The following is a 13534-nucleotide window of genomic DNA, read 5'->3' on the forward strand; positions in this document are numbered from 1 at the left end:
AATGGCCTAGCTCTAATTCAAAGATTTCCCCAGCAATTGGAAATCGTTTTCTCTACCTTAATCAAATCTTCAATCACTTTAAATACCTGATTTGATCGTCCCTCAACTTTCTAACCTGAAGGCGAGTACCAAAGATTGGTCAACCTGTTCTCATAACTTAGAAACATAGAAAATAGGAGCAGGAGAAGGGCAGTCGGCCCATCGAGTCTGCTCCGCCATTCAATCATGGCTGATATTTTTCTCATCCCCATTCTCCTGCCTTCTCCCCATAACCCCTGATCCCCTTATTAATCAAGAAATCCATCCTGTATCCTCAGACTGTGACCCCTGGTTCTGGACCACCCCACCATTGGGAACATCCCTCCTGCATCGACCCTGTCTAGACCTGTTAGAATGTTATATGTTTCTATGATATCCACCCTCATTCTTCTAAACGCATCAAATACAATCCTAACCAGCATGGGAGAACAGTGGTTAGCATAGTTGCTTCACAGCTTCAGGGTCACAGGTTCGATTCCTGGCTTGGGTCACTGCCTGTGCATCCTCCCTGTGTGTACGTGGGTTTCCTCCGGGTGCACCGGTTTCCTCCCACAGTCCAAAGATGTGCAGGTTAGGTGGATTGGACATGCTAAATTGCCCCTTAGTGTCCAAGAAAGGTTAGGTGGGGTTACGGGAATAGGGTGCTCTTTCCAAGGGCCGGTGCAGACTCGATGGGCCAAATGGCCTCCTTCTGCACTGTAAATTCTATGATTCTATGAACCAACTCATTTTTTTCTCCTCATACGTCAGTCCTGCCATCCCAGGAATCAGTATAAAAACTTAGCCCTTTAAGCCCAGGTCTTATTTTTGGCGAATTTGCACTGTATCTCGTGTCAGGTGAAAATATCCTACCTGCGGTTCAGTGTCCCGAACTGAACTTCAGGCAAGGCCTGTCTAAGGCTTTATGTAACTGAAGCATCATGTTTCAGTCTCCTTGAAATAAAAGCCAACTTTCCATTACCCTTCTGGTTTCCTTTTGTACCTGCGCACTGTGTGGCATTTAATAATTCTGGGCACCCAAATCTGCATGAGCCCGCTGCACAGAACTGGCACCTCGTGATGCAGCATCAGCTGGGAACCATGACTGCAGACTCTGAATCCAAAGTGGAACATGATCCATTCCTAACGCTGCACACCTACAACTTGATTGGCATGATTTCACCCCTTGGTCCTCAAGGTGTCAACAGGTTTGCAACTTTTGGAAAACCATTTATATTTGCAAGTGATGAGGAATTACGTAAAACGATCACTGAATTGCTGTGATCAGTTAATAAATGAGCCTGGGTGAAAATCAATGGGTTCTATGAAGGCAGTGTAGCCTCCCTCAGTGCAGAGCATCTTCCTGCATTGGTGCACCGGGTGCAAAAATGGACTAGTCCAGGAAATGTGCAAAACCCAAGCAATTATATAACCTGATATGTGAATATTCCATATACACCTGCACTATGTTTGTCAGCATATTAAAGATATGCATAAAAACATTGATCCACATTCCTCCACCACAGTTGAAATCTTGTACAATGAAAAGTGTTTTGTTCCCAAAATGGCGGCTTCCCCAATGGTTGAGTGATATTTTGTTCAGCGAATTCTTACAGTACTTCTTTGTTTCAATTCAGTGTGTTTTTGACATTTTTATTCACCTTTATGTTTAATATATTGTAGTCTCAATCAGGATAATATTGACTGTCATGGAAATAAAAATCAGGCGGGATGCAAAATGTGCTGTCGACTCACGATTTACCCCATCGGAGAGGCAGCAGCATTACCCCCCCGCTTCTCCAGAAGTCTGACTCGGGAATTGAGTCAAGTGGAAGGAAGATGGCACTCAGGAGTATTCATTTTGCATGCCTCTTTGGCCGGAATTCTCCCCTACCCAGCGGCGTGAACCACTCCGGCGTCGGGCCGCCCCAAAGGTGCGGATTTTGCCGCACCTTTAGGGGCCAAGCCCTCATTTTGAGGGGCTAGCCCCGCGCTGGAGTGGTTGGCGCGCCGCCGGCTGGCGGGAAAGGCCTTTGGCGCCACGCCAGCCAGGGCCGAAGGGACCTCGCAGGTCGACGGAAGGCCACATATGCGCGGGAGCGTCGGCGACTGCTGACATCATCCTCGCACATGCGCAGGGGCGTTCATTTCCGCATCGGCCATCACGAAGCCTAGTAGAAGGAAAAAAATGCCCCCACTGCACAGGCCCACCCGCGGATCGGTGGGCCCCAATCGCGGGCTAGGCCACCTTGGGGGCACCCCCTGGGGCCAGATCGCCCCGCGCACCCCCCCCCCCCAGGACCCCGGAGCCCGCCCGCGCCGCCAGTCCCGCCGGGAAGGGAGGTGGTTTAATTCACGCCGGCGGGACTGGCATGACAGCAGCGGGACTTCGGCCCATCGTGGGCCGGAGAATCGCTGGGGGGGGGGGGGGTCCGCCGACCGGCGCGGCGTGATCCCCACCCCCGCCGAATTCTTGGTGCCGGAAAAGTCGGCGGCCGGCGGGGGCCGGATTCACGCCCCCTCCCCCCCCCCCCCCCCCCCCCCCGGCGATTCTCCGACCCGGCGGGGGGGGGGTCGGAGAATCCCGCCCCATGGATAACCCTCTTAGATTCTCCAAGGGTCTCCTGGAATGGGCCATAATTTAACCTGGGCACTGCTGGTCGCCACTTGGAGAGACTCTGCCCTGTAAATTTCCCACCACAGCTTGAGGCCTCCCATCACAATGAGACAACAGCGTCTGCCATCATAGAAAAGAAAGCTCTACTGTGGTGAAGCCACCACCATCCACCCACGGCCTGTGCTTGGAAAGGAAAAAGACCCAGGTGCTCTCTCTGTTGTTTCCCAGTGGCACCCAACCTTGACCAGCAGGGAGGAGGACTAAAAGTGAGTCCTCTGCAAAGGGGATTCTCAGGACTTGCCCTCTAACACTTTCCTGCTTTCACCTAAACTACCCCAGTCACAACTGGATGTCCTCCCCACTGTGACAGCATTGAAACTGGTATTTATGAGACAGCTCAGTGAAACCCTGAAACTACTTCAGCGTTGAGGTCGAGGTTGTTGCAAGTCCGATGCACAGTCCCATGCTGCCATCCCATCGTTTCTGATCTTTTTAAATTAAGAAGACAATGGGCGTGATCTAATGGCCTTGTCGCACCTGACACGGGATGTGACAAGGCCGGTAAGTCTCACTACAAGCCTCAATTGGTGGAATCCAGATTCGCATATTTAAGTGTGCAGTTAAGCTCACCGAAATATGTTCACGCCGGAGTTACCCAAGGCGCAGGACCTAACAGCCTCGCCTCGGAGACCCTGAGCACCATTTAGCACCAGTTTTCACAAACGTGGATCAGGCGTTCCGGCACTTGAGGATGGGGGTGTCTCCCATGTGTTTTGGGGCCTCTGGGTGGTCAGGGAGTGACCAATGCCACCCAGGCACTGTGGTACCACCACCCTGGCATCCTGGGAGTGCCACCTGGTAGTGCTGGCAGGCTCACTGCCAGGGTGCCAGGCTGGCAGTGCCAAGAAGCCCAGGTGATATCTTGCCCGTGCGGGGATCGGGCCCCGGGGTGCCCTCTACTTATGAGGTGGGTTGCAGAGGGTTTGAGGACCCCCACATTGGTAAATTTGGCTGTTGGGGGGTTCCGGAGGCCATTGACGGGGGGGGGGGCTCCGGAGATCGGGGCACCATTGCCCTGATCTCTTCCTGCACTGCCAAGCTGAGCTCGTCCGTGCAGGAAATGAGCCTAAGTGCAGCCGCGGAGGGGCGTTCCTTGCCAAGGCCCAAAAATAAAGCAGAAACCCATTTAATTACAGGGTCGTTCTTGGAACTGCTAGTGACGGGAAACACCCCGCTAAATGCGTCCGAAACGGGACTCTTTCATTTCCATTAAATCGCGCACAATATTCTGACTAAAAGAGCAGGTCAGATGTTGGGAATTCTACGATGAGTAACTCTCCTCCTGACCCCCCCAATGCCTGCCCACCATCCACAAGGCTCAAGTCAGGAGTGTGATGGAATATTCTCCATTCGTCTGGATGAGTGCAGTTCGAACAATGCTCAAGAAGCTTGACATCATCTGGAATAAAGCATCCAACTTTAATGACACTACTTTAAATGTTCAATTCCTCCACCACCGATGCAGTGGCAGCTGTGTGTACCATCTACAAGATGCACTGCAGTAACTCACCAAGGCTCCATCGACAGCACCTTCCAAACCCGCAAACTCTATTACCTAGAAGGACAAGGGCAGCAGATGCACAGAAAAACCACCAGCCGCGTGATCACCACCAAGCTACACACCATCCTAACTTGGAAATATATCGCAGTTCCTTCACTGTCGCTGGGTCAAAATCCTGGAACTCCCTCCCCAATAGCACGGTGAGTGTACCTACACCACATGGACTTCAGCTGATTAAGAAGCTGGTGGTGAATGGAAATCAGGGATGGACCATCGTTGCTGGCCTTTCCACCGATATTCACATACCATGAACAATGAAAAGAAGCTCACGGGAACAACTTCTTAAAAGTTACAATACATTTTAAAAAATGAAACTTCTTTGCTGGGAGTACTGCAATGGAACTTGGCAACCCTGGATTAGAGGGCAGGGAGGAGGAAATTGTCTGGGGATGGTGCTTCTGGACCACCCAATCAATCCTGCTAGGGTATGTGGGCATCAGAAAAGGTATCGTCGGGTTCAGCTTTTCCCCCACCCTTTTCTCTGACCATAAGACCATATACGTAGGAGCAGAAGTAGGCCATTTGGCCCATCGAGTCTGCTCCCCCTTCAATGACTGATCTGATATGCAATCCTCAAACCACTTTCCTGCCATATCCCCATAACCCTTGATTCCCTTACTGATGTCTATTGGTTAGGGTCGGTTCAGCTCAGTTGGCTGGACAGATATTTTGTGATGCAGAGCGAGGCCAACAGCATTCAATTCCCCTACCGGCTGAGGTTATCCATGAAGACTCCGCCTTCTCAACCCTGCCCCTTGCCTGAGGTGAATTGACCCTCAGGTTAAATCACCACCAGTCAGCTCTCCTCCTCTTAGGGGAAAGTAGCCTATGGTCATCTGAGACGATGGCATCTTTACCTTTACTGTCGACCTTATACCACAGGCTTACCGCTGAGTAACAGCCTATAATAATCTTTATTAGTGTCACAAGTAGGCTTATATTAACACTGCAATTAAGTTACTGTGAAAGGCCGTTAGTCGCCACATTCCGGCGCCTGGTCATGTACACGGAGGGAGAATTCAGAATTCCCAAATTAACAAACAGCACGTCTTTCGGGACTTGCGGGAGGAAACCGGAGCACCCGGAGGAAACCCACGCAGACACGGGGAGAACGTGCAGACTCCACACAGACAGTAACCCAAGCCGGGAATCGAACCCAGGTTCCTGGCGCTGTGAAGCAACAGTGCTAACCACTGTGCTACCGTGCCGCCCATCAGGTGAGTTGCAGAGGGTGACTGCTACCAGTGTGTCAAACCACAGCAAGGAGTCGGCATCTTTAAGATGGAAAGGGAGAAAAATAATTGATGGAGGAGAGATGCTTAGAGCCCATTTAACAGTAGATTTGATAGACCAAATTCAGCATCTCCTGATTTTCATGGGAACGCTCGAGGGACTATTTCAATAAGCAGATTAGTGAAGAGAAATGAGGCAGAGAGTGACAGAAATTTAAATTGAAGGGGAGGGGGGGGGGGTTGAATTTTCCCTTCCACTGCAGCCAATGGAAGGGGAATGTGGACGGGATGTAACATGGAAGGCCTCACCCACCGCTGGCCTATGTGACAGTTCATCCCCGTGCCTGCTCCCAGACGGGATCCTGTGTTGGTTGGCTGTGTCCTTTTACAAGACCAAGGGCGGGATTTTCCGGCTCTTCCCATTGGCAGGATCTTCCGGTCCCACCGGAAGCGACCCAGCCCCTCCTCCCCTCCCAGCGGGTTCCCTGGCGGCGGTACGGGCGAGCCATACAAAACTCCACAGACTTTGGCAGGACCGCGATGTCCCACCAGCGGCCAATGGCGGGCCGCCTCCGATTCCGGGAAACAGGGCATGGGGGCGGGATGAGGGGTGGCCAGGAGGGGGCAGTATCTGGCAGGTCAGGCCCGCGCATGGCCAGCGCCATATTTTACGGCGCAACCGCTCGCTGCAGGTCGTCGCCGTGCACATGCACGGCCATGGGCCATTCTCCAGCCGTTCATTGCGTGGAGGCCGGAGGTTTTATGTGGCACGGCTGCGAGCCCCTCACCGGTCGCAGCATCGGAGAGGGGGCGCCGCCGATAAAACGTCACAGATCCTCCGCACTTTGCCTCACGATCGGAAAATCTGGCCCAGAATCGGAGAATTGCGCACAATAACTGTCAGGAAAATCTGAATAGGCTGGAGCTCACTGAAGCATTCCCTGATGAAGGTGATGTTTGATTGTGAAAGGGGTTTGCCAGCGATGGTGTGGAAAAATGTCCAAAGGGGTAGAGGTCATGAGTACAAGATAATAACTAATAAATCGCATAGGCAATTCAGGAGGAATCTCTTTGCCCAGAGAATGTTAGGACTTAATAACTGGGAGTAGAGACCACATAACCCATGCTCCATTATTCAATACCATTCAACTTCAACTCCATTTCTTCACCCTGCCCCCCATGGGTCAGATTCTCATTCTGAGGCTAAAAGTGGCGGATCTGTGGCGTTTTACATGGGAAAAATATCGGCGGCACCCCCTCACCGATGCTGCGACTGGTGAGGGGGTTAGCAGCCACGCCACGTAAAACCCCCCGGCCTCCACAAAAGAAAGATAAATGGCTGGAGAATGGCTGGGTCCGCGGCCGCGCATGCGCAGGGTGACGACCTGCAGCGGTCGGGCCGTAAAGCACGGCGTCGGTCGTCCCCGGACCCCACCTGCCAGATAGCGCCTCTCCCCCCCCCCCCCCCCGGCCACCACCCCCCCCCCCCCCACCAGCCCTCGCGGAAGCCCCCCCCCCCCCCCGGCCAGCAGCACAGTCCGCCGCTGCAACGCCGGGTTCCTGCGCGACTGAGACCATGAGTGAACCTCGCTGTCGTGAACTCGGCCGTCAGGGAGGGCCTTCAGGTGACGCGCCGAGGCCGTCCCAACGGCGTGCGCCGCGATGATGCCGTTTCAGAGGGGGAGGAGCATACAAAACCCACGTCAAACAGGCGCCGCCCCCGGTTTTGGCGTCAAAAGGGATTCTCTGCCCGATCGCCGATTATGAAATCAGCATCGGAGAACGGAGAATCCCGCCCCACATCTTGTGATTCCCTGAGACACCAAAAATCTGCCTATCCCATCCTTAAAGTTTATTCAACCGTGTAGAGTCCACAACACATGGGGTGGAGGATTCCAAAGATTCACAACACTTCGAGTGAAGAAATTTCTCCCCATCCCAGTCCTAGATGATTATCCCTTTTTCCTGAGATTGTGTCCTCGTGGTTTAGATTCCCCAACCAGGACGGAGAGAATGGTCCGAATCTGGAACTCGCTGCTACTAGGAGCAGTTGAGGTGGAGAACATTGGATGTCTTTCAGGGCATGCTGGAAAAGGATAGGAAGGAGAAAGAAATAGATGGTTATGTTGGTGGATTTAGATATAGGTGGCTGGGAGAAAGCTTGTGGGAAGCACGAACGTTGGCATAGATGAGTTGGGCTGAATTGCCTGTTTCATGTGCTGGAAATTGTACCTAATTCTATGTAATTCATACCGATATTGATTCAGTTCCACCACATTGCCAGGTTTAGTGCTCTCTTCCTATGTTACTGACTGTACCTTCAGCAATGTTTATTCAGTTGGATATGGTACTGGCAGGCTCAATAACTCCCCTCAGCGAACGTCCGTGCCTCAGTGCTCCTCGCTGGGTAAGGAGATGAATTTCTCTGCGGCTCCCATGCATGAGTATTATGTATAGCCCAGAGATGGAAGGCGTGTGACCATCAGGGCAGGAAAGGATTGGGCTCAGCTATGATGCGCTTCACAGTTCAAAGGACAGACAACGTTTAATGTCTCTGCTTACACATAATAGCGATTGTTGTTGGAGAAGCCATTCCCCAACGGAGAATGGTTTCAAGAAAAATACAGGAGAGACCTCAAGAACAAAATAAAATGTGTTCAAAATAGGGATGTGTGAACCTCACCATGGCCAATACGGCCAAGGTTCCTCTTCAGTCAGTAATTGCACCAAGATGACTGTGCTGTTAGAATACAAACGCACAGAATCCTTCGGAGTAGTCTCAAGGGGCTGACATTTTGCATCCATTCTGCTTACAGACGGAACGCCCAAAGTGATCTCGTCTTTCAGCGAGAAGGTTGTCAGTCCCAACGAGCCCATTTCACTCATGTGCAGCGTCAAAGGAACCCCCTCGCCAACCGTCACGTGGACGCTGGACGACGACTCGATCTCAAGAGACGGGAGTCATCGCTTCAGCCAGTACATCACGACCGAGGGCAACGTGGTCAGCCACCTAAATGTCACCAACACTCAGGTCCGGGACGGGGGAGTCTATCGGTGTGTGGCCAATAACTCTGCCGGAGTCGCCATGTATCAGGCTCGAATAAACGTAAGAGGTGCTTGTCAAATTAGCTCCTCAGAACACATAGTTCATTTCATTAGGATTGTAAAATCCATGCATTCTTACGTTCTGTTTTTGAATTTTGAAATGGTCCTTCTCTCGTTGTTTATTTTGCAGATAATTGCCTTTCTCACTGTTTCCATTCTTTCTTTTGTCTCCTCACCCCCTCTCCTGTTGCCCTGGCTATTCTGATTTCCTTTATTTTCAGGCCTTCACAGGAATGATTTTCCATCACCATGCGAGCTCATGCTTCTCAAAGGCCCTATTCATGTGACGACACTGTGTGCCAAATAATCCGTCCAGTATTTGTTTCCAAGGATCCCCTTGGTGCCTGGCTCCTCATCTGTCCCCGTTGTTCTTTTATTTCCCTAGTCGAACTATTTTCAGTCAAGCCAAGTCAACTTATGTTGGTGCGTTGGACCATCCTGAAGTAACACCAGTATTGCACCTGGATCTCATGACTTTACTTGACTCTTCAAGCCAAATAATTCCATGTGGGCAACTCATTAATCGACCGTATGTGAATCAGTGCCATTTCTTATAAGCCTCCTATTGTTCTTTCTCATTATTATTATTTTTGAATCAGATTAATTTCTGTCATCTCGTAGCGCCATAATGGCACCAACTCCTGTCTTGTAATTTTGAGCAATTTGCTTCCGCGAATGCTGCCCTAAAATTACCTACGCCAGGGACAATTCAGGCAGCAACACAGGGAATTCTCCAGCTTATTCATGTAAATAGGGCCGCTGTCGCATGATAGTGAAGCCATTCTTCAGCGACTTCCTGAGCAGGACTTTAAAGGTGAATTTGCTCCACGATTTCTGTAGCAAGAATGATCCTTGCCAAAAAAAATCACACGAGTCTCCCTGGGGTGAAACTGAAATAACTGGGATCTAAATCCATTTTGGAATTACTATGATTTGTGTTTGTCATAAATGGTGGCTGCCAACAAAGATGGCGGTCAACAAAGATGGCGGCCAACAAAGATGGCTGTTCACAAAGATGGCTGCCAACAAAGATGGCTGTTCACAAAGATGGCTGTCAACAAAGATGGCTGTCAACAAAGATGGCTGCCAATATTGATGGCGGCCATCAAAGAGACCTGGGTAGGCAGTGGACTGATTTTATTTTATTTTATTGCTACACGGGATGTGGACATCACTGGCAAGACCAGCATTTGTTGCTCATCCCTAATTTCCATTCAAATGAGTGACTTAAGGCCATTCAGTGGGCAGCTAAGAGTCAACCACATATAATATTGAATCATGCCTTTGAGGGTGATAAAGTGATGTTTTATGTCCATTGTCGCATGTAGTTCCTGGCCAAAGACATGCTGAATTGTTGGGGAGGAAAAGAGATAGAAGCCAACTCCAGCTCCGGTCAAGCACGGTCAACAGGTATTGAGAGATACCTGGGATCTATTTGCCTCTCTGCTCAAGTTTGACGGTAGCGTAGCCAACCGCAATCTCAATTGTCCCCCTTGGCTGATTGTTCTCGATAATCAAAAGCTCTGGCCATCAAGCAATCGAGAGCATTGCAGTGGTGGAAATGGAGGTATAACAAAATGACATCAGATTAAGGGAGTTAGTCTTATTAAAGTAAATGTGCGTTTGGGTCCCCTGCTTTCTGACAGCAGTTTCTTTTACAATAAAAATATGGGAAATTTACCTTTATCATGTTCAGGAAGATTAGGCTTGTCACTCTTTCTCTGAACTTTATGTCATAATTGAATTAGCGTGAGCTATCAGATGTTTTTTTTTACCAGTGTTTTTACAATTACATTTCTTTTACAAGAAAAACAATTTGTTCTCTCTTTTACAGTTTCCATTGTTCCTATTTTTTTTTGTTTTCTTGTTTTTCCGGCAGGACCTGCCAGTATACGGTCAATGAAAAATATCACGGCTATCGCAGGTCGTGACACCTACATTCATTGCCGGGTGATTGGCTACCCATACTATTCCATCAAGTGGTACAAGAACTCCAACCTCCTGCCCTTCAACCATCGCCAGGTGGCATACGGAAACAATGGGACCTTGAAGCTCTCTGATGTACAGAAAGATGTGGATGAGGGAGAGTACATCTGCAATGTGCTTGTCCAGCCTCAGCTATCCACCAGTCAGAGCGTTTATGTAGCTGTCAAAGGTAAGGACAGGCTCGCAGGGGGAAACACACCGTACAATGAGAGACCTGTGCTAAGCTCCAGGTTGCATCAAGCAGCTGAGGTGGGCCGAGTGTTGGGCAGCAAAACAGTAAAGTAACTGGGACAAGGGGCAGTGTGAAACATGCCTGACTGCAGGGCAAGCAAGTCACCTTTGCTGTTGACAGAGGCTGTGTTCAGTCTGGAGGTATGAGTTTGGCGGAGGTCCAGTACAGAGGGAATTGGGGAGCCTTTGGTAGCCAATGGAAGGCAGATTGAGGAATTTTGCATATGTGAGTACAGCACACCAGAGCAATGCAACCATCCAGCACATAATGGAATACCTAATACCTTATTGTACTTGTTGACACAATATCGAGAAACATTTGGAAATCTCCCACTGGGAGCGAATTAGGAACAAGATGAGGTTTAACTCCTCAACGAATTGTTCCATCATAGCTGTCTACTCCTTATAATCTTAACATTTAATTTTATCACTTGTTCTGACTATATATCCTTTCTATTTTATGAAAACATATATTTCGAGGACAATTCAATGACAGTAACTCTAACAAGCCTATCCTTTTGATTAACCAATCCTCTTAACCTGTCTTTCTCTGTCAGTATTCCTTTTGGCCAGTGCTTCCTTCAATTCTCCCCTTTTCAGTCGACTGAGCTCCAGATCTAATATGTGACAGGCTTTTCCTCGTCCCTGCACCCTCAGAAAATCGAAAGCAAGAATTAACAACACGGGCTTCTTCGCTGTTTAATCCTTAGCCGAACCTGAAAACTGCAGATTTCCTAACCTCCTCCAACCTGTCTTTTCTTCAGACTTTTAAATTAGAATTGTTGCTGACAATTACTCGATCTTTCTGGGTTTAGCTCAGGTTTCATTTCTTCAATCCTGATTTTTTTTTCCCCCTGCACAAATGGACTTGCTCTCCTCACCTCGGTTTCCGAATTAAAAATAAATCTCTTCTTCATGTGGTGGTTACTACCAGATGGTCACGACAAAACGGCCGCCACTCCCCGTTGACTTCCTTATGCGACTGTCACAAGATCATTTATTTGAGCTCTGCAATAAGTAGGTTCTGCAATTTTCATCGCTCTTGGAGCTGAGCCCAGCAATCCTCTTAACTGCTCAACTCAGCAAATTCAAAAAAAGCGGTGTATTTATTCTGCAAATCGTGAGAGAGAGAGCAGAATGCAGCACATTCATTTCAAATTCAGTCGAATCATCTTTTGCCTCCACTAAACAAAAATGGCCGACTCTTTATCTGGGCTGGCAGCTCATCGGAAGAATGGACCGATATCCAGTAGGAAGCAAAACACAGTGGATGCTCAGAATCTGAATTGGAAACAGAAAATGCTCAAAATACTCTGCAGGTCAGGGGTATCAATGGAGAGACTTGCTGACACCATTTTGTCTCTTCACCGTTGCTGCCTGACCTGCTGAGCATTTACAGCATTTTCTTTTTTTCATGTCAGATATTTCTGAAGCTTTAAAGTTACTCATATTTAATACGGTGACAGATTTTTAGATGTTAATTGTTTTGAATGTTGGCAAGACTTTTTTTTCTCAATAATTTGTATTTTGGGAAGAAGCAAATAACATGATTCACCTCAACTTCATTAATTGACCCTTTTTATGATTCAGCGGTCTAACCTGACTTCAGGTCATTCGGAAGTGGAAAAAGACCGATCAGTTCGATAAGCTCTTAATTTTGAGAGATCAAACCATCTGCGGTGGCTTGAGACATACACTGGAGGCTTCCAGTAATTAAGAAAGGGATTTATTGCTGAAAGACAAAGACAATTAAGCAACAGACACAGAATACTATGCAACAGGCCGTAACACATCAGTTCCCTGATCCACACTGCCCTGGGTCCTGTTCCCAAGGCCCTGCGCAAAGTCTTCATTGGCCGGGGTTCGAGCACTCCTGCATGATTGGCCCCGAGCTGGTCACATGGTGGTCTGTGGAGCCTGCCCACTTAAAGAGGCCAGGATACCACATCCCTCTCCCCTTAAGTCCCTTATTACAACTACTCCAAAGCTATATGTAGAAGTTTACAAACTTATACACAAAATGTTGACAGAGACAACAGGGAAAAGAGAAGCCATCAAAAAGTCCAGAGACCTCCGGGCCCTCCCCGACCTCCGTGGCCACAACCCATCCTTCTAACCAAGGCGATCCATAAGCGACATTTTGGACGAAAATCTGGTCTCTCATCCGGAATAACCTATTGCCTCTCTGCTCTAACTGCTGATTCTTCTGGGAGACTGGCATGCCTCCAGATTCTGTGACAAATTTGGAAACACAAGATCCAGTTGGGTTCTCAACCAACAACCGTTGAGCAGCTCAACCCTGTGGTTGAATGAGGGGTTGAGTTGTACAAAGAAAATTAGCCAACCTCTGGCTAATTGCTTTTTCTTGGAATTCTTGAAAGTTTGGTCGGCCCTCGACACTAGGTGGTAGGGGACTGTCCTCGTGTGTCATATGCCATTTGGTCGCACAAAAACCTGGAAATCATCGCCGGTGAAGGGGATGCCATTGTCCAAAACAATTGACTTGGGAAGCCCATTAATGGCAACCACTCTGCGCAAGGCATCTGCCAAGGTAATGATCCCCATCTCTTGAACCGATAACCACTTCTACTGGGCCTCCACCAGAACCAAAAGCATCTTGCCCACAAACGGGCCTGCATATCAACGTGGACCCTGGTCCACGGGCATCCAAGCATTTCCCAAGAATGTAGGGTGGTGGAAGGCGATAAAGATTGCTGCATTTGG

General features: G+C 49.1%; 1 protein-coding gene across 2 annotated transcripts in view; it reads left to right on the forward strand.

The window, feature by feature from the left end:
- Window positions 1-13534, forward strand: part of LOC140427700 (cell adhesion molecule DSCAM) — an 854163-nt gene that overhangs the window by 504684 nt on the left and 335945 nt on the right. The window contains exons 7-8 of one of the 2 annotated variants that reach the window (XM_072513215.1): window positions 8305-8601; window positions 10473-10748. In XM_072513215.1, the coding sequence (XP_072369316.1) occupies window positions 8305-8601; window positions 10473-10748 (573 nt within the window). The remainder of the gene's footprint in view (window positions 1-8304; window positions 8602-10472; window positions 10749-13534) is intronic. The other variant, XM_072513216.1, reaches the window with a different exon arrangement.

The sequence above is a fragment of the Scyliorhinus torazame genome, chromosome 8, assembly GCF_047496885.1.
Source record: "Scyliorhinus torazame isolate Kashiwa2021f chromosome 8, sScyTor2.1, whole genome shotgun sequence".
In the NCBI taxonomy this organism is placed as follows: domain Eukaryota; kingdom Metazoa; phylum Chordata; class Chondrichthyes; order Carcharhiniformes; family Scyliorhinidae; genus Scyliorhinus; species Scyliorhinus torazame.